The sequence below is a fragment of the Chlamydotis macqueenii genome, chromosome 5, assembly GCF_036417535.1.
Source record: "Chlamydotis macqueenii isolate bChlMac1 chromosome 5, bChlMac1.mat, whole genome shotgun sequence".
Classification (NCBI taxonomy): domain Eukaryota; kingdom Metazoa; phylum Chordata; class Aves; order Otidiformes; family Otididae; genus Chlamydotis; species Chlamydotis macqueenii.
Genome location: NC_141560.1, coordinates 9,270,190 through 9,285,178, shown reverse-complemented (window position 1 = coordinate 9,285,178; position 14,989 = coordinate 9,270,190). Strand labels below are relative to the sequence as shown.

The 14,989-nt window shown below is 36.9% G+C and overlaps 1 protein-coding gene across 2 annotated transcripts in view; it reads right to left on the bottom strand.

Annotated features, from left to right (window-relative positions):
• Positions 1-14,989, bottom strand: part of NUDT14 (nudix hydrolase 14) — a 61,944-nt gene that overhangs the window by 31,662 nt on the left and 15,293 nt on the right. For both annotated transcript variants that reach the window (XM_086749584.1, XM_086749585.1), the window contains exon 2: positions 1,198-1,241. In XM_086749584.1, the coding sequence (XP_086605710.1) occupies positions 1,198-1,241 (44 nt within the window). The remainder of the gene's footprint in view (positions 1-1,197; positions 1,242-14,989) is intronic.

Below are 14,989 nucleotides of genomic sequence, written 5' to 3'. Positions count from 1 at the left end.
TGCTATCACTTTATGTCCATCCCAGGTACCTACACACAAAAAGACTCACTGTAAGGATTTAGAGGATTACAACAGAGAATAATTTCCAAAAACGCAAATGATTTTACCTACTTATTTCACACACAAGAAGAACACATTACTCAACATGGTTGGTTTTGCCATTAGTGTTTTGCTAAATTTTCTACATTTAAAAGATTTTTCTAGGGAAAAGTTGTTACCTTTGTTTTATTTCTGTCTTCTAATATCTTAATTTTCAGAGTAAATATTTATAGATTAAATATTTATACTTTAAAAAAAAACTAAGAATATTTTAGTATTAATAACTCTGAGACTGGGTCTGCTTCATATACACCCTATTTGTTATAATTTTGCATTAACTGATCTTTGAAGTCAAGAGTTAACTGCTTTTCTTCCCTGATATGAGAAATACAATTGGAAAGACAGAAAAAGTTGCTAGCTATCCATTTCTTCTCATGTTTTGGTGTACAGAATGGAGGGTCTGAAAGGTTTCAGGCATTTGTAAAGTGACTTGAATTAGGCTTTGCTTGAAAAGTCCTTACATAGCAGTCATGGAGAGGATTAAAATAAAAAAAGTTAGCATGATACTATGATTTACTCAAACATAAAACAGAATCTCTACCTTATTCCAAGTAGGTGCCAGTGGAAAAAATCAAACAGTATGACTGTAACTTTAAATTGCTTTTTAATAGTATTTCTATTAGGGCAATACCTGAGATTGTATATTCACAGGTGAGAGAGTATGGTCACATACTTGGGACTAGACTATTTAACAGCACAAATAACAACAGGGTTAAGTAAGCGGGGTGCAGTCCTTCTGTCAGGTGATATATTCATTCTCAAAAAAGAAAATTTCATACAATTCAAACTTTCATTTCCATCTTCTATGTAATCATTAAAATATACAATAAATCATGTGCCAAAACACTAATATTTGAAAAGTCAAGCATAGACAAAACTTTCTGAAAACATAATAAACCATGAGAAGACTTTAAAACTTCTGCTAATTCATTCTAAAACAGTAGACAACTATCTGCAAGCATTACAGAAGTGAGAATTGAAGAGGAAATTGGAGGAAAAAGAAGTGACTCCAGATCAACAAGATTTGACCAATGGAAAAGAATACAGTATGAAATACAACATAAAGACAAAAGAAAATAATGTGATTCCATCTGTTACCTGTCATGTGTCCTCATAAAATCCCAGAACTTCTTAGTGCCTTTCTGGGGAAAAAAAAATAAATAAATCCGTCAGTAAAATTAATTCCAAGTGAAAAATGACTATAATGAAATTTAACAAAATTTCTTTGAAAACTTGGTATACCTTGTTTTATTTATGAGACCATTATTCTGGATTTTGACAGTAGGTATTATAGATGCTGAGAACTGTCTTAGGTTCAAAATCTTAGATCCACAATATTATGCTGACATCTAACTTAAGACTATGATAGTCTTTGGGCCCAATGTTGGCCACAGTATCAACTTCAGATGCCCAATCTAATCATCCAGGTGCTAGGAAGCTATAAGCAGCTAAGTTTTAATCAGTAAAATAACCCATGTCCAGAAATGGTCTTATCTTAGGAGGACAGGTCAGTGCTTAACTCCTAACTAAATTCATTTGGGATCCAGGAACAAGACATCCTTCCCTCTAACCCTTACAAGGCCCAAAATAGCACTTTTGCCCATGATACGCCTAACACGAAGAGATCACACTCCGTTCTACACAACAGCTGTTCTTCTGCACTGCTTGAGGTGGTGCCTTCAAGCCTAACAGTAGGCTTGAAGTCACATCACTCACCCAAAAACTGGGAGACACAAAATGGATTATTTTCTCAAGCTGGGCCAATTTCTGTCCTCTGCTATCTTAAAAAAGAACAACACCCATTACAGCTGAAACTGACCCCTGAAAACAAGTATTCTTCCACAGTTATAATGAACATGTACACACTTGCTTACATTTATATTCTTCTCTAATCACTTATATCAATTCATACACACGAGTCATCAGAGACGTGTATAATTCCTTGCTCTGCTTATTAGAAGAGTGACGGTATTTTTCAGCTGAAATACAACTCTAAGAGGTTTCATTCTTAGGTCAGTTTTAAGTCTATATAAGGAATCAGTATGCAACCAGAGGAAATTCTTTTGGCTGATACCTTTCTCTTGTTAGCAAGGCAAAAACTAGCCCTGCTGAAAACCTGCATACCTAAAATATGCCTAAAATATCCCTGTTGAGGGATATGATTTAGCTGAGAAGTATTGGTGATGGTTGGACTGGATGATCTTTTAGGTCTTTTCCAATCTTGATAACAATTCTGTAATTCTGTAATTCTATGCTTAATGTGAAAAGCAACACAAGCTCTCTATTACAAAGTATGGTTAAATGGATGATCACACCCTGAGCAACTGGTTAATGATTTGAAGCAGGTAAATGTGAGCAATCAACGAAGAAGTAAGTTCAGTTGGTGGGTAAAGGTGCCAACCAACATAGACAGGCCCTTCAGCTCTATTACAGATGTCATGGCTACCAAGTACACAACAGCTGGTGGGGATTAGATAACAAGCACTCTGGTTCAGAGATTAAGCTCCTGAGCTTTATGAGTTTACCAAGCTTTTTGGAAGAGTGACTGTTTGCTTTCTAGCTGGGTTTTCCTTCACTCCCATACCTCTAATTATAAACAGTTGTTCACCTCAAGAGAAACTCTAGTCTACTCTTCCATTGGTGTCTGCGCATATCGTGTGTTAGCATTGCCAGGAATCAAATGGGTACATTAGAAGAGAAGTCCTGTCGTTGTTTAAATGCAATATAATGTTGAAAGAGAAATAAAACCAGCAAATTCTCAGTGTGAACAGAAATATTAAAGCTGTTGTTTATCAAGCTGAGTGTATATCCGACCCATTCTACCTGGCAAGAGGTAGAGGAACAACTTTGAAAGGACTATGACGCAACACATAGTTGCAACATTTGAACGTAATAGCATAGGGAATGTTGTGTGGTAAGATAATTTAAGGTATTAAATGTGTAAGGTCCGCTTAATCCTTCTGTAGGTTTATTTCTACCTGCAAGACATGCATTTGTGGGATTTTCTCTTGTTTGCAGATTGCTGTGCAATTTTCCATTTAACACGAATGAGTCGGGAAATTGTGGACCAAAGATAATGTCTTCTGCATGTACTGTCATATTGTTTCTCCTGTTTCAATCTTCCCTTGCCCCAAATGGTAAGATGTGCTACCACCATTCACTCTCCCTTTGTAGTCTCCACCTGGGAGAAATGCGGGTGTCCAGGTGATGGAGAAGACAAAAAAGCCTGAATCAAGGCTCTCCTTGCATTAATTTAGGCTATTAGTCCTGTGATACTACTTCCTAAAATATGATCCCAGCAACAATCTTCCTGGCTCTTTCTTCCTGCCATCATTTTGCAAATTATAGAACCCGATTGCTTTGGAGTACTTCTGAAAAGGTTTCAAATAGCTGAGGAAAATTATACCCTAGAGAATCATCCTCATCCAGATGGGATCCATCAGACTTGAATGACCTCTTCTCAAGGATGAGCTCCATTAGCAATAACAGAATCTACTTCACAGACGTGTACATAATTTTTAACAGAAAGTAAAAGAAGGAACTAAGTACCTAAAAATAAATTAATCAGAAAAGAAAATCTATATTTTCTACTTTTTATGTGGCTGGACAGTGCATAAAGCACTTTCTCTAGAATATGAATTTATTATTTTATGACCCAAATTCAAAACCAGCCACAGGCTAAATTAATTTGAGACTGTCCGTTTAAGATGTTGGTTATCATCATACACTCTGACTGGACAATGTTTGTTAAGCTATTTTCTGCCTATATTTTAATAAAAAATTATTTCATATGATCAACCTGCACCTGTCCAAATAAATAAATCAATAAACAAATGAAACATTCCAACATCTCATTGTTTACAGTGGCAGAAACTCAAATCAGCCCCATTCATGCCCTATTGTCCAAGTCACATGTAATTTGAACCCAACCGTATGGAGTTGAGTTTCTATTGTACCCAATGCATGGTTCTTTCCTAACAGACTAGTATGAAGGTTGCTAATTATTAATAGCATGTAAACAGTTACCAATGGCTCTTACGCTGTTTTACATACTTTACAGAACATTAATTCTAACCAGTTTCTAACCAACTATATCAAGCTGTATGTACTATCTCTGTCTTATCTTTAAGACACAAATATTAATTGCTGAAACTGATCAAGATTCACGCTTTTAAAAGCCAAGTAGCCATGATTACTTGTTAAATTGTTCCACTACATATATCCTGGCCTTTGACAATGCTCTCCTATCACCACCATTACAGATATTTGGAAAGAATTAAAGGTATCAATGGTCAACATTAGTCCCAAAAAAGAGAAGTATCTTTGTAAAATACAAAAGCTCTCTCAAACCCTTAATGCTTTTGATTTTGAAAAAAAACATATATATTTGCATTATTATAAAATAGTCCATTCTCCAATGTCTAGTAAGGAGCAATCAAAGTATCTCTCAATGAAGTGAGAGAAATAAGTATAACAGATCGCTGGGAGATCTAAACACTGGTGATGAGAAGGAGAAAGGAGCATATTATTACATTTGAGAAAGATTTAAAAGATTATTTTTCAAATAGGAAACGTGTTCTGTGAAGTTTTATAAAGAAAAATATGTCAAAAGTATTTTATATTCATTTTTATCTGTTCAGAATAGCAGTTCTGATACTGCAACAACCTTCTGTAACACATATTTGATTTGGTAAATCTTTAATCACAAAGTAATGACACTCTAGTTCTGTGCTCAGTGATCAGGTCCTGTGATGTTGCAATGCCGAACTAGTGCCTATAGCATGTGTGAATTAATAAAGCTGTATTCCAGGAGAGGCAGCATGTGGGACAACTTCGTTTCATATTACACAGAACACAGATCACTTACATAAGCACAAATTGCATAAGAAAGACAGATCAGCTCAGATGAGATGTCCATCTCGCCTAGTATCCTCTCTCTAACAGTGAAAGGAAAATTTAAGAACAGAGGAAGCATATAGCAATGTCTCCTCAGAATACTCTTCCAAACTTTTGACAAAACGCAGCTGAAGGGTGTCAAAAGACAATCCCTCAAAAAGGCATCCAAATTAAACACACTCCTCCCTCCACCCTGAAAAGCAAGCACAGCCATTTTTATATTATTTGAACGTGCAATCGTGTGTCACAAGTCCTGCTCGTCTTAAGACTGACTCGATAATGGCATTATGACAACTTAGTCCAAATTACAACAGAATGCTACCAGCTTGACAGTCTGCACAAGGAGGACTCGATACCTTTTGGTTCAACTCATTCCAGGACAACCATGCACAGCGAAGAGCTCTCTGCTGGACAAGTGTTGACAGTGGAAGCAAGTTCAGCAGATGTGACTCCTACCAGAAGAGAGCTGCTTGTGATGCCACCCATATTTGATCTCCACATTCTCTGTCCTTCTTCCATCCTTGAAATCACTTCCTAAGACTCTTCCTGCACCTGCTCATTGCCATAATAACAGGCAGGAGCCTGTTCACACTGTCTGTTACAGATAAGTTGGACTTGTCTGCAGCCTATAATCAAAATACTATTCTGTTTCCTACCTACACTGTCTCTGGCTCTGGCTAAAATGCCTTAAGAATCACTGCACCAGGGATATCGTTATCCCCTGCCTTCCTCCACTACCTCAGGCTTTAAAATGTCTGAACAACATGGTCAAAGTGCTGTCAGGATACCTTTCCAAAGGGTACCTTTGCTTACTAGAGAAACTCACCTACGACTTGGCCCAGGCTAGCCAATTAAAAAAAAAAGATAAAAAGGACATCCTATGCTAATGATGAAGGAAGAAACATTCACTGGCACTGATCTTACGGTGACACTGGGTGTGCTCCACGTGTGACAGACCCTAGACATGCTCTGACACCTGGGATTTTCCCTCTACTCTTCATTCCGGGCAGCTTGAATACCTTTCTCCCTCCCTCTTCTCCCTGAGGGCAGCACCCATTCATGGTCTGCCACCTGAGAAGCTCTTGAACCAGCTCATATCATCCACATACCAGGTAAATGTGTCTCCACACATACCAATACTCAGCTCAGAGTTATACTGATACCATCTTTGGCCTCCAAAAAGCCTCAACCCAAATAAACCAAACCCCATCTCCGTTTGGCTTGTTGTGTACGGCCCTGCTGGGACTCACAATTTCTGTGTAGAAGCCGATTTTTCAAAAGGAGGGAATAGGTACTTAAAACACAATTTTAGAGAGCCAGATGTAAGCCTTTCCTTGAGGACCATCTCCAAGGACCCCCCCAAAGGGAGCACCTGTTTATAAATAATGGAAGTGAATTAGAGCTATGATGTCCCAGTAGTAAACAAGAAAACCTTTCCAATGCTACCAGGTTTCGAGAGGAGGAAGAGAACGGCACAGTGGTGCAGGGGGCCATGCCATGCAGCTAAAGGTAAGCTAGGTACAGTGCCACACTGACATGGCAGGGCTGACATGGCAGAAGTCTGTAAAGTCATGAATGACATGGAGATGGTGAATGTGAAACAATTATTCACTATTCGTCATAATACAGAAGCACTATGTCATAGCTGGCTACCTGAGGAGAAAAGCTAAGGCTTATCTGGGCACTCCTCTCAAGGAACCAGTGCTGAAGTCCAGGAGCAGCACAGAGAAGTTTGCCTTGCTTGTTCTATGTATAAAAGAATTACTTGATAGCTTCTGAAATAACTACATGCAAATTGTATTACATATTTGTTTTATACCTGTGAAATTAAAGGTTTATACTTCTTTGATTTTATTAAAAGTTTTATTCTGAAGTGAAAACTGAAAACATTTTAGTGTAATAAGTGCAAGAACGTTCACAAATCCTCTTTAAATGCTTCCTTTAATGCTATGTAATAACTATTACACAACATTACACAAGGATGTCTAAAATAAATCCTCAGCACAAAGGTTTACAGTCACAGATTTCCTGTAGTTACTCCATTCAGAGTTCAGACCATTCAACAAATCAAAATTTATGTTGAATTTGCACTGATTTAAATGACGGCCAAACTTCTTGTAATGGCCTCTGGACAGAAAACGTGTGAGTGAAGCAGAAACGATACTTATCCAAACTCTGCTTAAAGCTTCTCCTATTTTATTTGCCTTATTTAAGTAATTTTTAAGCTACTGAATCAAAGACACTGGCCAATGCCATCTCCCATGTTTATCCACAGAAAACTTCTGCTTGGACAGACAAAGGCAAAGTTGCCAAGAACTCTAAAGTCACACCAAAATCACTTCAGTAAAAAGGGTTCATATCTTGTATTATAAATTTCTGAGGAGATGGTAAGGGGCAAAGCAGGCAGATCACTTAAAATGTTGGGGACATATGTCCAAAATAAGCAAATTAACTTCATATAGGCCACTAAAAGGGAGCGGGGGGGGGAGGAATCTGTCCGTGACAATGATGAACTTCTTACTGTTTACATTACAGGAGAGACAACATGACGTTTGGCAACCCATTGTGATAGGCACTAAACATATGTAGTGGGAACAGTTCCTGTTCAATGATCTTACATTTCAGTTAGAGCCCAGACAAAAGTTGGTGTAAACAAACAGAAGCAGTTAAGGAAAAAGGACAAATACATTACGGTATAGATAAGCTACATGCATAAGTTATGAGGGTTAAAATGACAAACAGTCATGATTCCCTAGCCTCTACCAGTCGGACTGGGTTTAAAGCAGTCATCCAAGAAGTAAATGTTCCATGTTTGTGAAAAAATCCAAGTCGAGAAGTTGAAGCAATTATAACATAAAAATAACTCTGCCTCATTGCTCTATTTACTCTGTTTCTACACTCCTAAGACACAAAAGCAGTCCATGTCCTTAATGCAAAGGGATTATGACCACCCTTCATGCAATAAAATAGTAACACTTCAAGTGAAGAAAAACAGATAAGAGAATTAATTGGCAAATAACGGTCTTGAACAAGAGTCAGCAAAGCCAAACAAGTGTGCGCTCCCTGTTTAATGATTTACATGTAACAACGCAGTAAAACTCCCTAGAGGAATAATCAGATTTTGCTTTTTTCCATTCTCAAAAAATTTTTTAAAAGCTATTAGGGTATGGAAACGTTCACGGCCCAGTTGGACGCGGCTCTGAGCAACCTGATCCAGTTGGAGATATCCCTGCTCCTGGCAGGGGGTTGGACTGGATGGCCTTTATATGTCCCTTCCAACCCAAACCATTCTATGATTCTATAATTCTATGTTTTTCTTTAAAAATGTGCATAACACTTGTTTTTCTGTTGCACTCATTTTCACATTCAACCAATTTTCTATAAATTTATGTACACAGTTTAATATCAATGTGCATAGCAATGCCTTTATCTGGAAATTCACTACGCATTCTCTAGTTGAGGTGTCTTACTGCTGCCCGGAACTGCATGGCAAGAGAACGCCAAACTTGTCACTTTAATAGATGGGTTTTTGTCAGGTTAATCCAGATGAGCAGCATGCCTGGCGAATCAAGTAACTGACTCATGAAGACTGAGAAAAATCTGCACCAATGCTGCCAGCTCCTGCAGCCTCCTGCCACCTTTATTTCCGTAAGCGGTCTTAGCTTCATGCTTTTCAGTCATATTCACCTTTTTATCACCAATAAAAGCTGCCAAGAGGTAAATTCGCAATAAAAGTAGCTCAGTAATTCATTACTTTTTGGTTTATAAAATATACGCTCCTATAATGGGAAAACATGCCCTGAAGATGTGCATTAGCTGCTGCTTCTGCTTGAGTCACAATTCTTGGGCTAAACAAGAGCGGACTTCCCCTGTGCTAAACTCAGCAAGACAGGAGATACTGGATGCTAGAAGTTAAGCCCTCATCCCTCTGTAAATGGACCTTTCCCTGCCTTTCTCCACTCATTGTAGAAGAAGTGCTCCTATCAGTCCAGATTTCCTTGTTACATGTCTTTTTTCAACTTAATGGAATCTGATCTCACATCTGTAGCAGTTTTCAGTGGAAATACATGAGGATTTGCAATCTAATATAAAACATTTATTGCCAGCTGAATTATTAATGCTATAACTCTTTGTTATATATAATCAATATGTAATGTTTCCAGCGTCCACAATGATGTGTCCACAGAAGCCGTACTTCCAGGCCAAACTCAAGACTGCATACTTTGTCTTTCACCTTCCTATCATACAATTAGTGACCAAACTACCATGCACTGTCTGAATATTTTACATAGGATTTTCAGCATTATGCCACATACAAATATTATGTAAATAAATAAGAAATAAACCACCAGCTTTGATACCCCAAAATACATAGTTGGGATTTTTTTAAAGAAACAAAGCATTAGTAGTCAACATGATACTGTGAAACCCGCATGAAGAACAAATCAAACAGAGAAGGACAGCTAAAGTGTTTTAAGTGTTTAGCTAAAGCTAAAACTTCTGAAGTTTTTCAAAATAAGAATAAAATGAAATACCTGTTCCATATACTTTCAATATTTCATTGCTTCCTGTTGAATATTTTTACTGGATTAATAAATTAGTGGGGTGGGTTTTTTATTTATAGAAGCTAGACAGCTGCCACGCTGTATCTAAAAATCTTCTTCATTCACAAAAAAATGGTGCAAAGGAGCAGTCAAAAATTCAAGGACAATTAATATTCAACTTTTCAATCTAAAGGAAAACCTGGTTCTGAACAGAGTATTTTGTATGTGAAATCTGTTTGAAATAATGACTTACCACAGATATTTTTGTCTACTTTAAAGGTTTGATTTGTGATAAGCAAGGAGAAAGCTGTCTTCTTATATAATTACAGATTTCATAGAAAGTATAACCTATTTTCAAAATGAAAGGAAGCATTTCAGCTGGCATAATACCATCCAACTCAATTTAAAAAATAATAATAAAATCAATAAAATCATTCTAATTGTCATTAGTTGAGTGCCTGGCTCTCTTTTTTCTTTCTATTTGAATGTATAGATCAGTATTAGGGAGCTGTTTTATGCTTGGCTATCATATTACATAACTACTAATTTAAATGCCAAGTGTTGCTGTTAAACTCCCTCAGTCCTAGGGTGCAGCCCGGTAACAGTGTAGGTCAATCGAAACCCAGGCTGCCCCTTGTTCTACCCCAGCCGCACATCTCTGCTCTGCCCCAACCCCATCACTGGCATTTGTGTAACCATGCAGCAAGCTAGTTCTGGGAACTGATCTGATTGAAAAAAAAAGAAAAGCTATACTATAAAACCTGATGAAAAAAGAAGATTATTTTTGTAGTTAGCATGAATGCAATGTCATTATGCACATACCAACTTTCCATCAATGACTATTAAACAGAACAGCCTCGGTCTATTCAAAATTACCCCAAGAGAACAGAGATGTATCTGATAAGGAGTGTTCTAGAGAAAGACAGATGCACACAAAAAAACCCAAATTACAATTTCAGTCCACACCCACTAATCCATTCCATCAGACTGCACACACTGGAGTAAATGAAGCCGCATCTTCAAAAGCAATTTGCAGAATTACTTGCTGATGTTGAAGAACTACTTCAAAAGAGTTTAAGTGTTATGGAATTATACTGTTTTTTAAACAAGCCACTGTTTAAGCTCAAGAGGAAGGGGGGGGTGTTTGTTTTTTTAAACAAAGCTTGTAAGATTTCATTACCAAACGTTCCAGAATGTTTATTTTAAAAGCATCATGACTACAAATAATAGCGTTCTGCAGTTTTTAACTTACCTATATTCAAATATTTCAGTTAGAAATTACTGGCTTTACTGCCTTTGTGGAATCTGCATCCAAAAATACACAAACTGATGACTTTTCAACAACATTAAAAATGAACATTCTATCTAAAGTATAAATACTACTGCTGCTAATTGGCTTTAACTGACAATATTAACAATTTTGTAAGTAAGACTAAACTAGCAAAGTTCATGAGGACAAATCCTCCTATACACCACAGAACAACATGCCAGTTCCAGCAGACACAGCAGTTCTGGGCAGGTCAGGGCAAAGTTGCTGTGGTCTCCGCTACACTCAGTTTATGTACGAGGATCTTAAACAAGAGACAGAGGTGCTCAGCTCCAGGTGACAGCAAACTCTCTGAGGCATCTGAGATTAGCTGGAAGACATAAAGGTACTTCTTGAAGAAATCATAACGTACAGCAGTGGAGACCACACCAGCGATACCTCAAGAGACGTAAAACCTAAGGTCACAGAGACTGTAATTTTTACAACCCATATCAATTTTCTCTTCAAAGTGAAGGTTATTCTGGTAGAAGTTTGTAATGAAACTGCAAACAGATGGTTACAGCAATAGAGTTTACTGTTCAAAGGTGCAATTTTTTCACACTTTAGGAGGTAAAATAAACAATGGAGAATGCATTAATTTATTCAACTGTTAATGCAATACTGGGCCAAGCCACTTTGTTCATTTTATGCACATCAACTGCCAGAACAATTACAACGAAGATACTTGATGTGTAAGTAAACTTTCTCGTATAATCCTCTGGAAGTTTACTTTTCAGGTCACAGTTTGTTTTTTGTGTGTACTTTTCAACAATGGACTTGTTGCAGTTTAGCTTGGCATTCAGCTATCAGTAAGATCACTTACCTTTGAAGGAAATTTATAAAACATGAGAATTAAGCATATATAAGTACACTAAATTAAGTCAAATCTCCTTTCTCTCCTTGTTTTTCTGTTTTCAGTATACATCATTATTAAGAACAATCGCATATACATATCAAACAAGCTTTATTCCAAGGCAAATACATGGTAGCATAATGAAATCCACACTACAAAGAATAAGGATATGGTGCTTGCGTTCAGAAACATGATATGCACAAAGGTCAAACTTATGACTTTTCTCACATCATTTTACTGCCAGGTCAGCATATAATTTAAGGTTATAAATTGAGATACAGATGGGGCTTTCCTAGTACTAAGTTAACTCCAATTCTGTTGAAAGGATCCAATTGCTAACAGAGTTTTCAGACTCCAGTGTTATTGTATACAAATGACAAAATTTAAAGCAAGTATTCAACTGCCCTGTGTTTTACATAAATTCCTGTAATTTTATTTAATTTTGCTGCACATATTTTCCCATTTTCACTAAATTATGTTTGTTTTCCCTTTGAAGTCTGTGACACACTTCCTTATAAAAGGAACGTGTATTTTCCATATTTACAAAATCACTAATACTACTTCTTTCCACAAAGTTACAGTAAAACATGTAATCTGAAACTTTGACTGGACATAATTAAGGAATATATTCCTAATAATGGAAGATGATTTAACAGAGATAGTATCAGTTGCAAACTGTGCATTTAGCTGATGTGACAGCAAAATACTTTTCTGTAAATAAGTACTGTATTTTCAAACGGATGTATTACACATCTCATACAGCCATTTATATCTGTACTTGCTGAAAACCTGCACAGAAAAAGGCAATGTTTGTAATCTTTTCCCTATATTTTTCTGTTATTGTTAAAGGAAATATCTCACACAATTTGCAGTAATAATTTGTTTGCAAAATTACTATCAAAGGGACAAAACCTCAGGAAATTTAAAAATTAAAATTAAAAGTTTCTTCATTGCCAGTCGTGTTGCCGCTGCATAAAGGTATCCGCCACACAAAAGAGGGGACAACTGTACCTGTAATTTCATGTTTTACATTCTACAATTCTGATCTGCCAAAATAATTAAGGACATACTGGACTTGATGATGTTCAGTGGGATTAATACACCTGACTTTGAAGAGGATCATCAGGTAGAAACAATTGAGACAATTACTTTGGGTAAACCATGATCAGAAATTGTAACGCTTTGTCTTCTGAATTCTGTATCAGGACAAGCAAAAGCGATATGAACATTAAAAGCACATCTTTGTGGAAAAGGAGCATGTTGGGGTTTTTTTTGGTTTTTTTTTTTAATTTATTGTACACATTACACACCCAGTGAAGGGAAAAGAAAAATAAAATTCCCTGAAAAACCTAAAAGGCTGAGAAACACAGACGCAGGAGGCACATCTGCTGGCTCCAGCTCAGAGATTAAAAGTCAGGGAAACACCTCAACCAGAGCGCTGCTGAGAACCCCTAGGTATTCTGTGTTTCATTTATTTTTCTGGAGTTTTCCTTATTTGTATAAATTGTTACATATTCATGGAGTTAGAAACAAACATACAAACACGGCCTTTGTAGTTCAGTAATAAACAAATCTGGGGAGCAAGAGACATGGGTTCATATCCCTGCTCCAATTTATAATAATTCAGGAACAACTCCAAAAGATGAGATTTAAGAAAGCACTTTGTACCATTCAATAACCTTTGCTTTTAAGGCGCTCACTGGAAAGATGAAAGATCTGAATTTAAACTTTACTCTGAGCCACTGCCATTTCAGGCAAATGCCAGAACCCCCAGATAGTGTCTAAACACTTCTATTACATAATGGCATATTCTGTGGTGGGATTTAAACAGCAGTATTTGTCCTAAGATTACAAAATTATTTCTGCTGTGCTACCTGATGAAGCTGTAGCAAAATTCAGTGAGACTGATTCCTGCAAATGACTTACACTCCTAAGTCACTAAAGACAACATTTTCCAAACTGGTAAATCTTACTGAGACACAGCTAATTATAAGAAAAATAAACTTTGTTTTAAAATTTTAAAGAGACCAAAAGAATTAAAAATGTCTCCAGGAAACCTATTTTAATCTTTTCTAGCCCATTGGCAGCTGATTCTTTTGACAACACAGTTACTGAGATAAAGGGCCTGACGGTGAAATTTCAGACTAGTGATATTTAATGACAAGCACGGGAAATAATTCTGCACCCGTCATAACATACCTACATCAATTATGTCTGCAGTAGCTGTTTCAAGACAGAGTGAGATTCAATGTAAAGTACCCACTGTGAGTTTGAGACCGCACAGTAGATGAGAAATCTCACTTCATATTCTTGAACTCCTTCCTGTACTCAACCTGTTCGCTCATTAGTCAAAATATCCTTTCAGCTCCTTAGGAACAGGACTCTCCAAATGATACACACTGGATAGACATCGCTTTGGTCCAAATCACATTCTCACAACTTATGATTCCCCTGACTGGTATAGCACCCCAAATAATTTGGGACCGCTGAAGACAACCTCCTGTAGAATCTCTGATGCAGAGAGACACCCCACTGACTTCGCCAGGATTTAGAGCTCTCACCTCATCTCTGCAGGCACAACAAGGAGAGAAGCAAACACAAGTATACCAAGTAGGAGAAAATGAATCTCAAAATTATCAGTTCCAAAACAACCACTACGCCTACAAGCGTAATTTCTTCTTTGCTACCCTAGGTCATGACCCTCACCCAAAAGAGGAAGGAAAGAAACTGTCCTTTCATCATTAATTTTGCTATGCCATTCAGGAAAACAACACTGACAACACCATAAAACCACAGTTTAAGTTGCCACTGGTATTTCAGCCAAATGCTAATCACCACCATCAATTGTCTAATATTTCTCATTACCTCTCCAGTCATTCTAACAAATTCCACTGCAACTTACATAGGATCTGATTAAAATATTCTCTGGTTGACAAACAGCCAGCAGAAAAAAAAACCCAAACCTATCTCTCTTCTACCACAGTACTGGACAACTCCATTTTTAGATGGATAATAAAGCTGCATTCCAAAACTATGCAGCTGATGAATGCTGTTCTAATTTCAGAAACAAAAAACACCAACTATCTCACCTGAAGCAGAACACTGATAAGAAAAAGCCTGTGTATAGACTGTTGTATCATTACAACTGGATTTTTAAAAAAAAAACAAAACTAAGAAAACAATCTATCATGCATAACTTCAAAGTTACTTGGTTTTGCAAACACATCTGTAAAAGCAATAGTGTGGATCACATAAGTATGTTTTTGAAAAGTAATTAACAAATTTATTTAT